This window comes from Phoenix dactylifera, chromosome 5, assembly GCF_051530095.1.
Source record: "Phoenix dactylifera cultivar Ajwa chromosome 5, Ajwa_hap1_PhDact_Kaust_v1.1, whole genome shotgun sequence".
Lineage (NCBI taxonomy): Eukaryota > Viridiplantae > Streptophyta > Magnoliopsida > Arecales > Arecaceae > Phoenix > Phoenix dactylifera.
This window is the reverse complement of record NC_143194.1, coordinates 20,108,626-20,123,499: the sequence shown is the minus strand read 5'-3', so window position 1 is coordinate 20,123,499 and position 14,874 is coordinate 20,108,626. Positions and strand designations below refer to the sequence as shown.

General features: G+C 39.4%; 2 protein-coding genes across 2 annotated transcripts; one reads left to right on the top strand and one right to left on the bottom strand.

Annotated features, from left to right (window-relative positions):
* Nucleotides 1–1,583: 1,583 nt before the first annotated feature.
* Nucleotides 1,584–2,893, top strand: LOC120111484 (uncharacterized protein At3g28850-like). The gene has a single exon (XM_039128540.3). The coding sequence runs from the start codon at nt 1,653–1,655 to the stop codon at nt 2,844–2,846; it is 1,194 nt and encodes a 397-aa protein (XP_038984468.3). The 5' UTR covers nt 1,584–1,652; the 3' UTR covers nt 2,847–2,893.
* A 1,879-nt stretch (nt 2,894–4,772) lies between these two features.
* On the bottom strand, nt 4,773–13,599 carry LOC113463062 (sucrose transport protein SUT3-like). Its single transcript, XM_026806680.4, has 14 exons — nt 13,262–13,599; nt 10,336–10,401; nt 9,613–9,711; nt 9,458–9,522; nt 9,286–9,370; nt 9,148–9,181; nt 8,915–9,014; nt 7,854–7,929; nt 6,426–6,629; nt 6,144–6,287; nt 5,753–5,986; nt 5,594–5,657; nt 5,459–5,502; nt 4,773–5,210 (listed from the first exon to the last, which is right to left on the bottom strand). Exons 1-14 carry the CDS (start codon nt 13,478–13,480, stop codon nt 5,037–5,039), a joined length of 1,608 nt encoding a protein of 535 aa, XP_026662481.4. The 5' UTR covers nt 13,481–13,599; the 3' UTR covers nt 4,773–5,036.
* Between the last annotated feature and the right edge of the window lie 1,275 nt (nt 13,600–14,874).

Genomic DNA, 14,874 nt, shown 5'->3' with positions numbered 1-14,874 from the left:
TAACCTTTTCTTTAAAAATGATACTTTGATGTTAAACTTTTTTTAAATATATACTTGTACCATTAGATTGTAAAGGGGTGTAATTATACAAATGAAAAAATAAGTTTTTTTTTTTGGGTGTCTAAGAAATTAGGATCCCAAATTAACTTTCAGATTTATTGTGCTTCTTGCTATTATTCATTTCTATTTTTTTGTGTCTTTGCTCAAAACTTTTTCACACCCAATTATCTCTGGGTTAAAAATCTAAGTTTTTATGCTGGGCTTATTTAAAATTTGACATTTTTTGTGCCTAAGCTCAACCCATGATCAACTTCATCTTTAAGCAATGCTACACACCGTCCTCTAGCCATCTCAATCCTCAATATTAACTTAACATTACTGTAGTGATAACTTTTATAGAAGTTCAATTAGACATAATTGTCAACTGGTTGTGATAACAATTACAAGTTGTTATATTTTTTTTGTTGTCTTGAGTGATATATTTATGAGGCTATCAACCTACCAGTCTGGCCTCACTTAGATGTGATCTTAATTTTAAGAAAAAAAACTCCATGGATTGAAAAAAAAAATGAGTTCAATTACTCCTAAACCCTCTCCATCTAGTAGAAGTCCATCAGGGTGCGAAGAGATTAATGTTTAACTCGATTCAAATGTAGATCAGGTTCGAGTCATGCAAAGTGGAAATGTTGGCTGACCCACATGCTGGAAAGGACATGGATGATGATATGGAAGATGAAAAAGTTCATGGACCTACTGACATTATCTTTCAATTAACCAAAAACGGATTCATGTCCTCCGACTTCCCTCCATGGGCCTACAAGAGGTTCTAATCTGGCCCTCCTTCACCAAAACACCCCACCCTGCTCCTACTCCTCATGTCTTCCGAGAAGATTCCATACCTCCGTGTCCGCTCTAAACCCCACATTCCATTTGGCAGACAATGAGAGGGCCTAGCCCTTTCCCTAACTTTTTATATTTTTATTTGTTTTTATGAAGAGAGAAGCAAAGCCGTCCGGCCTTTATTAAAAAATAAAAATTTACATAAACTATTTAAAAAAATTAAAAATAAATATATAAAGTAATAAAATTTTTTTACAAAAAATAGTGATCTGTTAGTAGACATGCTAAACTATCCAATAAGCTACACAATTTTATAAATAATTTAAAAAAATTTATATTTTTAATATGTAAGTATATAAGATCTATATCATGATGCAAGTCAGCTTTTTTCAGAACTCAATTTTCATTCTGTTTTTCTCACATATAAGCCCCCATAAAAACTTACTCCTTCCATCCCCAAAGCCAATCACAATGGTCTTTGACAACATTTCCTCTGTCTTACCAAGCTTTGGATTTTTTCCCCATCCTATCATTCCCCTTTTGACCAGCCTTTCTCCTCCCCATCATCTCCTTTCAGTTATCACACTTTCTCTATTTTAATCTCTCCACATCCCAATGGAATCCAGCTCACTCCTCAGGGAATGTTCCTTATATCTATTCTTCCACAGTCCCAGAGAAACCCAAAACCCCCACCCATTCCCTTCCCAAATCCTTGAACCCCTGGTAGCACCCCCCTCCCCTGTTCCACAATTCTAGCATTTCAGGCACTTCTTTCCATTCAGTCACATCTTTCCCTTCCCATATCCTCGTTCATGGGCTGTACTATCTCCAAGCAGGCCCGCCGTGACCTCCGGCGGAGCCCCTCCCCGCTGCCCCGCAGCCGCTCGATGCCCCGCCACCCCAAGGCCGGCGGCGCCAACTCTTCCGCCACCCTTGGCTCCCTCATTTACGGCCCCCCCGCCCCCGACACCGCTGACCGGATTAAAGACCTCTCCACCGAGCTCGTCAAAGCCAAGGCCTGGTCGGCGATGATCGAGAAAAGAATTCAGAAGACACCTACAGAGACACCACCCAATGAGCCAGAGGCCATCGATGCCTGGGAGCTCATGGCAGGCTTGGAGGACTCCACCCCTCTCCGACCACCCACCCCCACCTTCGTCCGCCACTCCTTCTCCTTCCACGCCACCCAGGATGTCGAGCCCGTGTCTGAGTCGAAGCTCAGTTCCAAATTGAGCAATGGAGCTGCGTCCCCAGGTCCAGTGATCACTGCTGCCGACTTCGATCCAGAGATCATATCAAACTTCCGAAAGGCTCTGGAGGAGCTCTCTCCACAGCTCCGATCACCTGAGTCAGTGAAGACGGCATCAAGATGGAAGAATAGGTCCGCGGAGTCGACCGGCATTGTTCGGGCGAGGATTGATGCATTCCAGGAGATAATTGATGCCGAGAAGGACAATGCCGCCAAGATTTCACAATTCAGAAAATGCCCGTTAGGTGGTGAAAGCAAGGTGGTGCTCTACTTCACGAGCCTTCGCGGGGTTCGAAAGACTTACGAGGAGTGCTACGTGGTAAGGATGATATTGAGAGGCTACGAAGTTTGCATCGACGAGAGGGATATGTCGATGGACAGGGGATTCAGAGATGAGCTGACTGAGATTCTCGGGACAGAGTATGAGGGAAGCTGGCTGCCGAGGGTCTTCGCCAATGGAAGGGACTTGGGAGGGGCGGAAGAGGTGAGATGCATGCATGAGGCAGGGGAATTGGGGAAGGCATTGGGAGATTGCGCCGCGGCATTTGTCGAAAAGGGAGGCAGGGGCAGGCCGTGCCAGGGGTGTGGCGACGTGCGATTTGTGCTTTGCGAGCGGTGCTCGGGAAGTTCCAAGGTCTATTTAGAGGAGGAAATGGAGGAGGAGGAGGAGGGGGCATGGGGGGATGTCGAGTGCGGGTTCCGGCGGTGTCCCGACTGCAATGAGAATGGTCTTGTGAGGTGTCCTGTTTGTTGTTAGAAGCTCACCAGCAGAATGTTTGAAGTTGGAGCATTCTTAGCAGTGCAGAGTGGGATAAGGAGGAAGTAAGATTTGACCAAATTTTGGGTGTACTTAGTTTTGAAATTTTCTCCTTCTTTTTTTTAAAAAAATTTTCTCCCATTGAACTGTTATGTTCCAATATTGGAGAACAGAGCGTCTTTGCCTTTCTGTGTCTGTGGAGAGGATATTCAAATAATGCGACTTTGACTTGGAATCAGATTGTTTGACTTTCTTTCTTTGTTCTCTGCATTCTTCTTATCAAGTACATCCTCTTTCAAAGATTTCGATTCGAGTTGGATGCTTGAGATACTTGCCTTCCCTGTCCTTTCAAAGACAGAGGTTGAGCGAGTACTAAGAGGGTGGCAGGCCATCTTTATTCTGTTTTGCCTTGCCACAGAGAGAGAGAGAGAGAGGCACTTGCTCGTGTGCATGTATGTACATGCACGCGAACAGACTACTTGCTTTTGGCATTTTATTGCACAATTAAGTTAATAATCAACTAATTTTTGTTTTGGTAAGACCCTTTGATGCTAGAAATCCTATTGCACGTTTGAGAACATTCGCTTTATGTGTCTCTCTCTCTCTTTTATATAAAGATGTGTAAGCCATGCAATATTACCGAACTATTTATCTTCTCATTTCTTGCAACTTCTATTTAGCTTCCTGTGCTTCCTTATATTTTTTTCCATGCCTTCACCATATGCCATGTTATATTATCAACCCGTGCTTCCATTTCTTCACAAGCATATGTACCAAAACATAAATACCAGAAAAGAGAAGAAAACTACTGCTCTTTTTTTTTAAGTGAAGAAGAGAACTACTACTTACTCATCCAATAATCCAAAAATGACAAATCAAATTACTTTTAGCCTCGATCTCTAAGTGAAAGACATGTCTGTCCAAAACGTCGGAGACGATGGACAAGGAGTACATAAATAGTCGGGGCTGGCCACCACTGTCATGTTCTTTTAAGGGGGCGCCGTTCTCCTGTTGCCATGCTCATAATAATAATAATAATATAGGCAGTGGTCTATTATTTATGTGGCGATGTGTTGAACTTTTTACCTACTTGAGATTTAATATCCAGTTACAAGGAAGAAAGGAAATCGAGAAAAAAGCGTCTGTTTATAGCCAAATCATGGTTAGCCGCTGAATCTTTTTTATTTTGCTCGTAGGCTTTGTTGGATGAGTAGATTAAGTATCCTCCCTTTCTCAAAAGAAATAGGTGCTTCCTTTTTCTCCATTTGACTGTTCCACTAGGCATATCTTTATAGAAAGAAGGTTTAGATATATACAAGAAATCATAAGTCAGTCTTTAAAATATAATGCCTTTCTCAAATGAGATTGAGCAGTCCAAAATAATAAAGAAAACCTCTGAATTATGGGTCTTTAAGTTATTAACTGAATTTTTTTTGTGGAGGGAGACTGCTTCATACAAGCAGCCTAGCTGAAGGGGTACTACAGGAAAACTTAAGAAATGTTTCCAACTCATGCTCGCCCCACTTCACTTCAGCAGTATAAAATTCTTGCGGGGGCCATGAGTATCTAAACAAAGCGGCCGGTAACTCTTCAAAGGTCAAAAGTATTTTATCCAGTTATAGTATCTATTACGAAATCCTGCTATTGTGCTTGTCGATTCAAGTGATGTTCTTCTATCATTGCACCAAGCAATGATCTCTTTTTACATCCCTTCAAAATGGATCGCCAGGGAAAATCAATAATATGGTGTTCTTGCACGTTGTTCACCTGAGAAATTAACTTGAAAAGCAGATTTTGCATGAAAACACTTTGCTTAGTTAAAATATATATATATGAAAGTAATTAATATTAGCCTTCACTCTTCCGTGGGGTATGAGTGCGTGTGTGTGTGTGTGAGGGAGAGAGAGAGAGAGAGAGAGAGAACCATTTGCTAAAGCTTTGTACTCTTTTTATTTCGTATTGTTTCTTCATAAAAGACTCACAGCAGTGGACTTTGAGCCTTCTCACACCACCTTGACCTCCTTTATTGGTCCAGCAGATAGCGGGAAAGGCCGAAACGCAGCCCATAACACAAGTACCTTCACACACACTAACGCCTGATTGTTAGAACACAACTGAAAGAGAATACGGTACGATCCATGGATTGACCAGGTATTTAAACTTGACAACAGCCATGATGGCTGATTGAGGTCAGTGCATTCCGCCAACTCCAGAAGTTTTGAAGTTGCTCTTGGAAAGCTTCGGAAGCAAGAAAAGTCCAACCACACCACACACGAAGGCGACTGCAGATGCAAGAGCGAAGGCAGGAATGTTCCCCTTTCCAAAGAGTGCATCCCATGGGCCAGCACCGAGAGCTACGATTACCTGCAGTAATAACAAATATCGGCGCAGATGTAATCATCTGGAACTGTACTTCTAATATATGTGACTTAACTATAGGAATTAGAAACCAACACAGATGTAATCATCAGTCTCTTCAACCAGTAGTTAGTTCTGGATATTATGTTTTGTTTTCCTGCCGGTCATTCATTGCCAATGACGATCCCATGTTCGGTTGCAAATTGTTCGATTGGTTTGAAAGAAAATTTGCTAGGAAAGAGATCAGAAGTTACCTGGGGAACAACAATCGAAATGTTCAAAACTCCGGTGCAGAGTCCTGTACAATTGCATACAATCTTATCTGAACCAAAGCGCTTGAAAACTAGATGCCATGAGATTCAACAAAGAAATAATTTAAACCAACCAACCTTGGCCGCCGCCACCATTTTGAGCTAACTGTGCTGTAACTGCGAAAGGAACACTATACAATATCTACACCAAGCAAAAGAGTTGTAAGACTGACAGGCTCGCTCACATTTGGAAGGCAGTAATAGATGGTATAGAAGCATCAGACGAGTGATACTAACGGCTAGGGGGAATCCGAGAGCTGCAAATAGAACAAGTGCTACAGCTCTGACACTGCCATCTGCGGTGACTACATCCTGAACGGAACCATGGTAATCATGCAAGGACCATGCGCTTATGATTGCAGTGGCAGCCATGCCGACAGCAACGATGAAGTTGCTCATCACCCACACTATTCTCGCACTCAATTTCCGGCACAATGGTTCAATCATGAAAGAACTAATCCCAAGAACAATCTAGCAAGAAGGAAACGAGTCTTATTTTGTAAATTCTGAAGGAATAAAACAAATGTCTATGATGTCTGGAATTTTTTTTCTTTGATCTTCTAATTTTAAGTTCAGCAGTCACATGAAAACAGATGAGGTAGTTTTGGAGCAACTTTCGACTTCTTACCGAGTTTAATAGCAGACCAAATGCACCTTGTCTGACCCCTTGGTCATAAGCAGCAATCTCAGCCTGCGATCCAGTTGGTTTCCCATGGTAAACTTCTCGTCCCATCCAATCTGTGTCGTAAAGGATGAACGGGAACCATGATAACTGCAAGCAACCAACATACAAAAAAATGAAGAAAAAAAACAACAACAACAAGAATTTAGAATATGGCACTCAAGATCGAGAATAAACAAATGCTTTGCTTCAGATTCACTTGTTTTGACAGAATGGTGAATCGCATACCCAAGTAAGAGCAGTGACAAGAAGAACTGAAGGCATTCCAGGAGGTAAATTCTTGAAACTTTTGAAGGCAGCAAGTATGCCAGCTCCTTGCTCATCTTCATTCTTCACCTGATCGCCATTCGATTGAAGTTTCGCATTGACTTGAGATAGCGGAACTTCTCTAGCAACGATCATCGTCACAGATAAACAAGCAAGGAGGATGAACTGTTTGTACACGTAGAACATATTAGAGTCCATGCATATGGCACAAATGTTTATTCTGCCTTAAAATCCAAAACAGGGAGCTGACCATGAGATCATTAGTAGTTACAAATACTACAAGCAAAAGGAATAGAAGAAATATTCATATGGTTATGATGTTTATGTGGATGGACAACACCTAATGATGATAGAAGTGAAAAAAAACAATAAAAATGATATGAAAGTTGGACTCAGAGGTCTGAGACTCAAATTGAAATTCACGAAATTACAAACAAAGCACGTGAATAAGATGAGGATAACAAGAGGAGTGTTGCAAATGCATCTATAGCAAAAGCTTGAACTAAAAAAGATTGTTGCCTAAATTGGAGAAACCAAAAAAAATTGATTTGGCCATCAGATGGTGGGGACTAACTTGTCAGGATCCATAATCAGATCACAATAAAAAGGCCATTGCACAATTATGGTTTCGACAACCTGGAGTTCTAGAAGAGGCAAACTGGGGATAGACCTAACTTTCGGTATATTTTTTGTGCAAAATAGCTGCCCCAAGATCTGGGGCCACCTTTTCCTCGAAAGAGTGAAATAAATAAATAAAAAGCAATAATAATATGAATGAATCTATGAAAAGATAGCACTACTAAGTTCATACAAATGATAATCAAAGGAATGCATATTCGAGCAATATTATGCCGCAAAAATGTCTACCTACAACCTTTATTTTCTGAGTTTCTTCACCTTCTTTTGGAGGGTTTCGACGCCTTCACCATTTTTTCCTTCTCTTTTATTTTTCTCTTTGAGAAAGAGTTAGGCATGATTCCCCTTCTCTTTCCTCATCAAGACATCATTTAAATGAAGTAATTTGGCAATCATCTTGTCATTAAAAAGCATTTGTCGAAAAACAATATCAAGGGTGATAAAAATCATGTGCTTTACAAACTAGGTTAAAGCCTAATATTTGTATAACAATCCAATATCTCACTCCAAAAGATAAGCAGTAAAGTATTATTTGGATTCGTTGGCCTATATAAGTACTCAAGATCCATCCATTGTATAGCCGATATAGGATTAAACATATGCCTATATTGATTCTCATAAGTTGGAACCCTACTCCATATAGGAGGAGGTTCTTGGTTTGCAGCCAAAAAGATCAAGTCTAAGTAACTTAAGAAAAAAAATCAGCAAATAGAAAATGAAAATATCACATGTAAATGTAACATGGGAACTTACAACTGCAACCAAAAATGCACCCTTCAGATTTGCACAGGCTTCACAACAAGCTTTTGACAAAAGGAATGGAAACCACCTGCCCCAAGATCAATTCAAACAAGGAATCATTATTAAAAAGTATTTCGACACATCCATCATCTCATAAACTAGAATGAAAAAATCTTAAAGCGCCTTGAGAAAACAAATGTATAAGCTCATATGGGCATATATGCACTTGCATGTATGCATTCATATGCACATACCATGCATACATACACAAACACAAATATATACACTCATTGACTTTCATATATTGATATTACAAAATATCTCTAAGCAAAATAATAGTGTGACAACCCAGGACTTCACCTTATTTAGGTCCTTATTTTTGTATAAATATCCAAGATCTGTCCAGTGCAAATCCGATATGGGATTTAACACACACCCCACATAGGTCCTCACATACTCCTTCTGTTTGACCCCAGCATCCTGGCCAGGTTAAGACTCTAAATTCTTTTAAATCTAATCACAAACACCATGATTAGCCTGTGGTCAAGTCCAACAGACCTATGCTATGTGTCCTCTAGTCCATATAAGCTATATATCAGATCGGCTCTGATACCATTTGTAACATTACAGGATCTTACCTAAAAATACTAGCCACAAGGTATTATTTGGGTTTTTCGACCCTGTATAAATACCCAAGATCTATCCAGGACATAACCGATGTAGGACTTAACACACACCCGCACATGTCCTCACAAATGGTAAGGTGACCGTTTATTTAATTGAATTAGTGAAATGATAAGGAGAACAAAAAAGCAAAAAAGAAAAGAAGAATGTACCGACAAATTAATGATTTTGGCTATGTCTTCTCTAGAGGACGAGTAATATGCCATCCCCACAACACTTCTATATTCAAACCAAAGAGTATTTCTTTAAAGAGATGATCTCATAAACTAATCAAGGGCACATCGATCTACTGTTGTCGTAAGAAGAGTAAAATGTTTGCATATTTGTGTGTACATTTGTGCATATGCATATACCTGGAAACAGTGAGAGCTATAAAATCTCATACATACTTGTGCCAATCATTAGTAGAACCAGAAGAATATCCTAGGATATTCCCAAAAGCCATCCATGAGCAGAATATTGCATTTGCTGCACTGCATCCATGATGACCTGTCCACGAGTAACTGGTATCTCAGTACATTTGACATTAATATTGTGTTGTGAATACAATGACTTGAAGTTAAAAGATGGTTCAAGTAAACAAAGAACACAAATCTATTCTGCATTAACCATTACAGCTCACCTGAGAGATCAGCCATAAGTGCACGAGATGGACCCTGAAACATATGAATTGCAAAAACTTTGAATATTTATAATACATCAAAACCCTCATGTATGAAAATTTTAGTGGATTAGTAAATTAAGCATTAAATAGACATACCTGTACTGCATTATTAGAAAAATCCAGAACCCAAAATCCAACAACAAAAACAATAGCAGCATGCCATCGGGCACCATGATAAACACTATATTTTTTAAGAAATATGGTCAATACCACTTTTTAAAGGTACATTAAACAAAGAAGACAATGTAATAAGGAAAGCAAATGAAACCTGCAGTGCTCCTTGGTATCGCCTAAGGCTACTCCGATGTCTGAAGAAAACCCAATTACAACCACCTAGAACACAAACATGGACTTGCTATGATGAAACCCAGAAATCATAACAATCATAGAAAAACCCTTGTATTTGAGCATATTGATACTCACAGCAACACAAATCAATAGACATCCAGTAAGTATAAACGGTCTCCTCCTCCCATATCCTGAATGACACCTATCACTCCACAAACCAACTAAAGGCTGAACCTGCTCGCATATAAAAGACCGTGGCATGTCGATCAATTTCTTGTTATGTCTTTCTCAACAAAAGAGAATTGCATAAAACTCCAAATAATTAAAGAACTCTATAATCTACATAACTTAGATTAGCACAAATTTAAAATTGATCTTTTAAAGTGGTATAAATTATAACAATAAAAAACATAACGAAAAAGTGAATAAACTTCATAAATATTTTTATTTTTTCTAAGATAATTCAATACATTGCCCCTTTGATTATTATTGTTTTCCCTGTTATATACCTCAAATCTATGATGTTGAGCATGTCAGACTTAAAAAAATAAAAGAGAAGAAATAGTTTGTCAGAATGGAAGGTTGCCAATGTTTAATGCTGAACTTACATGAGATGTGTGAGTTATCAAATCATAATATAATAACTTGTTCATATCGTACAAAATTAGCCATTAGCCAAATTGTAAACTCAATAGGAGAATTTAAAAGCTTAGAATCCAAGATAAATAAAATTACACCTAAAACTAAAAAGCCTTATCAAGGACAATTAACAGGGCATGTTTATCAAAGTCTAATTGTAATGAAGTTTGACCTTCAAGTTTCTCTGAAAATTTGAAGTTAAAGGGTTTTAATACTCACCAAGAAGCCTGCGATAGGGCCACAGAGCCACATGAGAGAGGAAAGGGCATGGGATATTCCCAGTGTCTACACCAACAAAAAGAGCAAGAATAACATTGAATATTGGAAGACATGTTACAAAAAAAAGAAAGAGAGGGCAGATATTTTCTTTCTCATCATTGTTAAGAGCAGATAAAATAAAATAATATATTGAAAAAACTCTATCGCGCACACAGACACACACAAGTATATAAATAGATATACGTATATATGTACATACATACAATTATAAGTGTTTATTGTGTCAAAAAATGATATACTATTGTGACCATTCTGGATACGTAATTCTTCATTATGTTAAAAAGATGCACTTTAATTTCATTACAAACACAGTACATATTTCTTTTTCCTTACTAGAAAAATACATAAAAATGGCACTATATACGCATCATCATTGTCATGGTCGCAACAAGTGCACTCTATTCTAGAGTCGGAGTGTCCCTCTCGCCCTCAAAATAACCATCAGCTGCAGCTACACCTGGCGCACGAACTTCGGAGCAACTGAACAGACTTCTCGTGTTATTTATCCAGATGACAAAATTTAACGTAAGGAGAGAGAGAGAGAGAGAGAGAGGAAGGAAGAAAAAATGTTATGAAGCCCAGCGCTTTGGTGGCAAGTGAACAGTGTCTGGGATTGGAAATTGGCCAAGCTTGGACCTAATAACTCCATTTCTGGGCTGTTTGAAGTGGGGGCCATTCACAACGGTCGCTAAATGACGCGGTCCGACGTATTCGCGTGGTACGACATCACCACCTCTTACGGTCAAAGTCAACTTGACCACGCGTACGACCGGATTTATGCAGACGTGTAAGTTGTTCAGCTCAAAAACTCGCGCGTAATTTGTCCAGAGTCCTCGAGAAATAGCAATATAAAACTCGAAACTCGAAACTGACTGGTAATCGGATAAAATCTTTCTTCAAGGAAGGAGGGGGTGAAAAAAACCACGCTCAAAAGATCGCATAAATAAGTCTCTTTCTGCATGATTCTTTGAGACTAAAACTTATTTTAACTGAAATCTGCTATCTATATACGTAGTAGGGTACCAACCAAATCACATTTCCCTATCAAACCATTTATTTAAAACAAAACAAACAAAAAAAACACCTCGAATCATCACTGAAATCCGGCATGCAGCGCATTTCATGGAGAGCAAAAAAATATATATCATAAACGCCAGGGAGAAATAGAAATAGAAGGAAAGGAGAGGAGACGATGGAGGTGATAACTTGAATAGGAGAGGTGGGAATAAGAGGTTCGGAGGCTTCCCACTGGTTAGAGAGAAAAGGTGGGTGAGAAGGAGTTGCCTTTGGCTCGGAAGAGATGGAAGAGAGGGGGTTGGAAATAGGTGGGGGGTGGAGGAGGAGGAGGAGGAGGGAGGAGGGGTTGGGGCGAAGGCAACGTGGTGGAGGAGGATAGAAGTAGGTAGCCAATTATTAGTGTACCGATAAAAATCTATGGATGCGGTAGACACGCCAATGCTCTCGTTTGTACGTAACTTGCCATTTATTTCCCGTGAGAGCAGCTTTATCACTTGGGTCCCCAAATTTTATTTTTTTAAAAAATAAATATATATTTTGAGGAACTAAAAAGAAAATTTCAAGTACTTTTGGATTTTTTAGACCTTATTTCTTTTTAACTTATTTTATCTTATTGCTTTTTTAATATTTTATATTTTATCTTGCTTTATAGTTTTCATATTATTTTATATTTTATGTTTTTATATTTCTTTTATATGTTATCTTAATATATCTTATTTTAAATCTTACTTTTTTTCATGTATATTTTATCTTATTACTTTTTTTCATGCTAGGATTATCTTCTTTCCCCCCCTCGAAGACATATAGGGTAAAACAAAATAAAATCATGCTTAAGTTTGCTATAATATTTGTATCTTTGGAACACCCATAGTCTACTTATATTTTGTGAAACTGATGGCATTGCCCTTTTTCAACATCCAAGATATAGTACAATTCACAATTAAAAATATTTGATAAAAATAATTATTTTGCGAAATGGCATATATTATAATTTGAAATGCAAAATGTTTCACCATATCCATTATCTCATATCATAATCAATGGTGGGGCACAGGCATTTATTGTTTTGTCTTCTGCACAAACGGCAGCAGAGCACCAATGCACGTTTCATTTCCTTCAATTATTATATATTGATTGTTTGCTCTCAACAATAAAAGAAATGCAAAGATAAACTAAAAATATGAATTAGTTATTTCATTGCTCAACCATTATTACTTTCGCATTATGTGGCTGAAATAACTCTAGACTCGGGGCAATGACAAGCTCCTCCGTTGACATCGTGATGCCCTTGTCATGAACTGGCTCCTAATATTTATAAACCATATGGCATCTCTTTAAATAGTAGATACTGCAATACAAGGGAGGCAAATCATATACAGATAAGGATTAATTCTACGAGAAAAACGGTTAAAAATTGATAAAAATTAATCAGCAGCGCTAGAAACAATGAACTTGGTGGCCGAGGGCTATAGTACAAGGATCGCGGTTGCATCCTCTTTGCGCGAAAGGAGAAAATACCTTCCTTCGCACCACTTGACCGTTGGATCATCCACTTGCACAGATCGCAAAGTGAGATGGGGATTATCCAACGGTCAACGGGCGAGAAGGAAGGTGCATCCTTCTTTCGTGGAATATGCAAGGGGAGTTTGCGACGGAAATCAAATACGTAGCTGAGCATCCAAATCTCATGTCCCTTTTCAAACCATTTATTTTTTTCCAAAAAAAATAAATAAATCACTAAAACTCATCATCCAAGGCAATAATTGGAGGGCAAAAAATAATAATAATAAAACGCTGGAAGAAGGCGAAAGAAAAAGGGGGAGAGAGAGGAGACGAAGGTGGTGATCACCTGAACGTATGGCGTGAGCAGCGACAGCTGCAGAGCCCAACCGTACTGGACTCCGCCGGCCACCATGCAAGCAAAGATCAGCCTCGTCAGGCTGATCGGCTTCTCCGGCGGCAGCCCACCGGCGGTCTCCACCAAGCCTACGTCCCTCCCGCCGCCGCTCCTGGCGCCCCTATTCCCCGCCAGCTCCACCTCGCCGCTCCCCCGCTCGCCATTCGGCATCCTGACCCCCGCCGAACCACCGTAAAGAGTATCGCCTTGAGAGAAAGAGAGAGCGAGAGAGAGAGAGAGAAGAGTAGTGAGATGTGCGTGCCGCGAGGGGTGGACACGGGATGTAAAGCGCTGGCGGAGTCACGGTCTGCTGTCCTGGTATTTATTGTAGTATCCCCCGCCACGCGCTTTCGGATAAACTCTTATCGGTGTAATTTTCCGCCACGTCGAATGCACAAGTTAGCAATACAGTACTCCGCGAGATAGTTAGTTTACCGAGTCGACCGAACAGAGATGCGGTCACCGACCGGTAAGGCTCGTTGACCTCGACATCGACCCCTGTCGTCGCCTGGTCCGGAATTAATTGGAAACTGGCGGTTATGGTATCCATCTCTGCTCCAAGAAGGCTACACCGTATTTCTGACGCTCGAAGGTTGCCTAAAAGAGAGAAATAAAAGCAAACAAGCACCAACTCGACCAAACCCAGGATGGATATATGACAATAATTTTTCATATATTGCTGCTTGGTCAATACACTTATCTGCAGAATTATTCCAACTGGTATTAATCGACCCTTACGATAAATTTTTACGTATAGTTGCTTGGTCCAGTGCACTTATGGGTAGAATTATTCCAGCTGATATCAATCATTTTTTTAGCATAAGATCAATCCATGCATGACATGAATGTAAATCCAATGGTATCAATATATCCTTTATGATAGTTATCCTTTAAAAGATGATTTCAAAATAGCATAACAGAAACAAATTTGGTTCATGTGTGTCAAAATTTTATTAAATTATATACGTGTCTGGTCAGGGAAAACAATAAAGAGTCCAAATTGAAGATATTCCTATGAAAGACTTGTTATGAACATATATATATATATATATATATATATATATATAGTTATTTATTTATTTATTTATTTAAAACCTGCCCAAGATGACAACATTTTATGCAACAAACCTGATAGGTATCCATTAATTATTGGCCAGTAATTTTATATGGATAAACATGTGGCAATTAATATGGGTCATAATTCGACAAGAAAGTAAATGGATATGGATAATTGTTATCCATATGGAAGGTGGGTCCACAAGATTTGAAGCATATCCGGTAAGAGTATGCTCAAGTTCTGAGCCTTGGGACGAACGTCTTGACTAAGCCGGGGGTCGAACCAAAAATGCCAGGCCAACGGTTTTTGCGCGCATCTGACAGGCCATGGCCACGGCAGCCATCTCTATTTATAGCACATGCAACGAGCCTCTTGGGAAAAGCAAGCAGTGGCCAAGATGAGCTTCTCTATCGACCTAGGTCAGAACATAGACAACCTTAGGTCCCGAACAGTTTGAATCAAAGTCCAAATTTTTAGCCTATCAATGATGTAACTATCGGCTATCGTT

Coding starts and splice junctions, on each gene's coding strand:
- LOC120111484 (XM_039128540.3), top strand. CDS start 1,653: ATGGGCTGTACTATCTCCAAGCAGGCCCGCCGTGACCTCCGGCGGAGC.
- LOC113463062 (XM_026806680.4), bottom strand. CDS start 13,480: ATGCCGAATGGCGAGCGGGGGAGCGGCGAGGTGGAGCTGGCGGGGAAT. Junction 9,371..9,457: donor GATACCAAGGAGCACTGCAG/GTTTCATTTGCT, acceptor TAAAAAATATAG/TGTTTATCATGGTGCCCGAT. Junction 7,930..8,914: donor TCTACTAATGATTGGCACAA/GTATGTATGAGA, acceptor ATCTTGGGGCAG/GTGGTTTCCATTCCTTTTGT.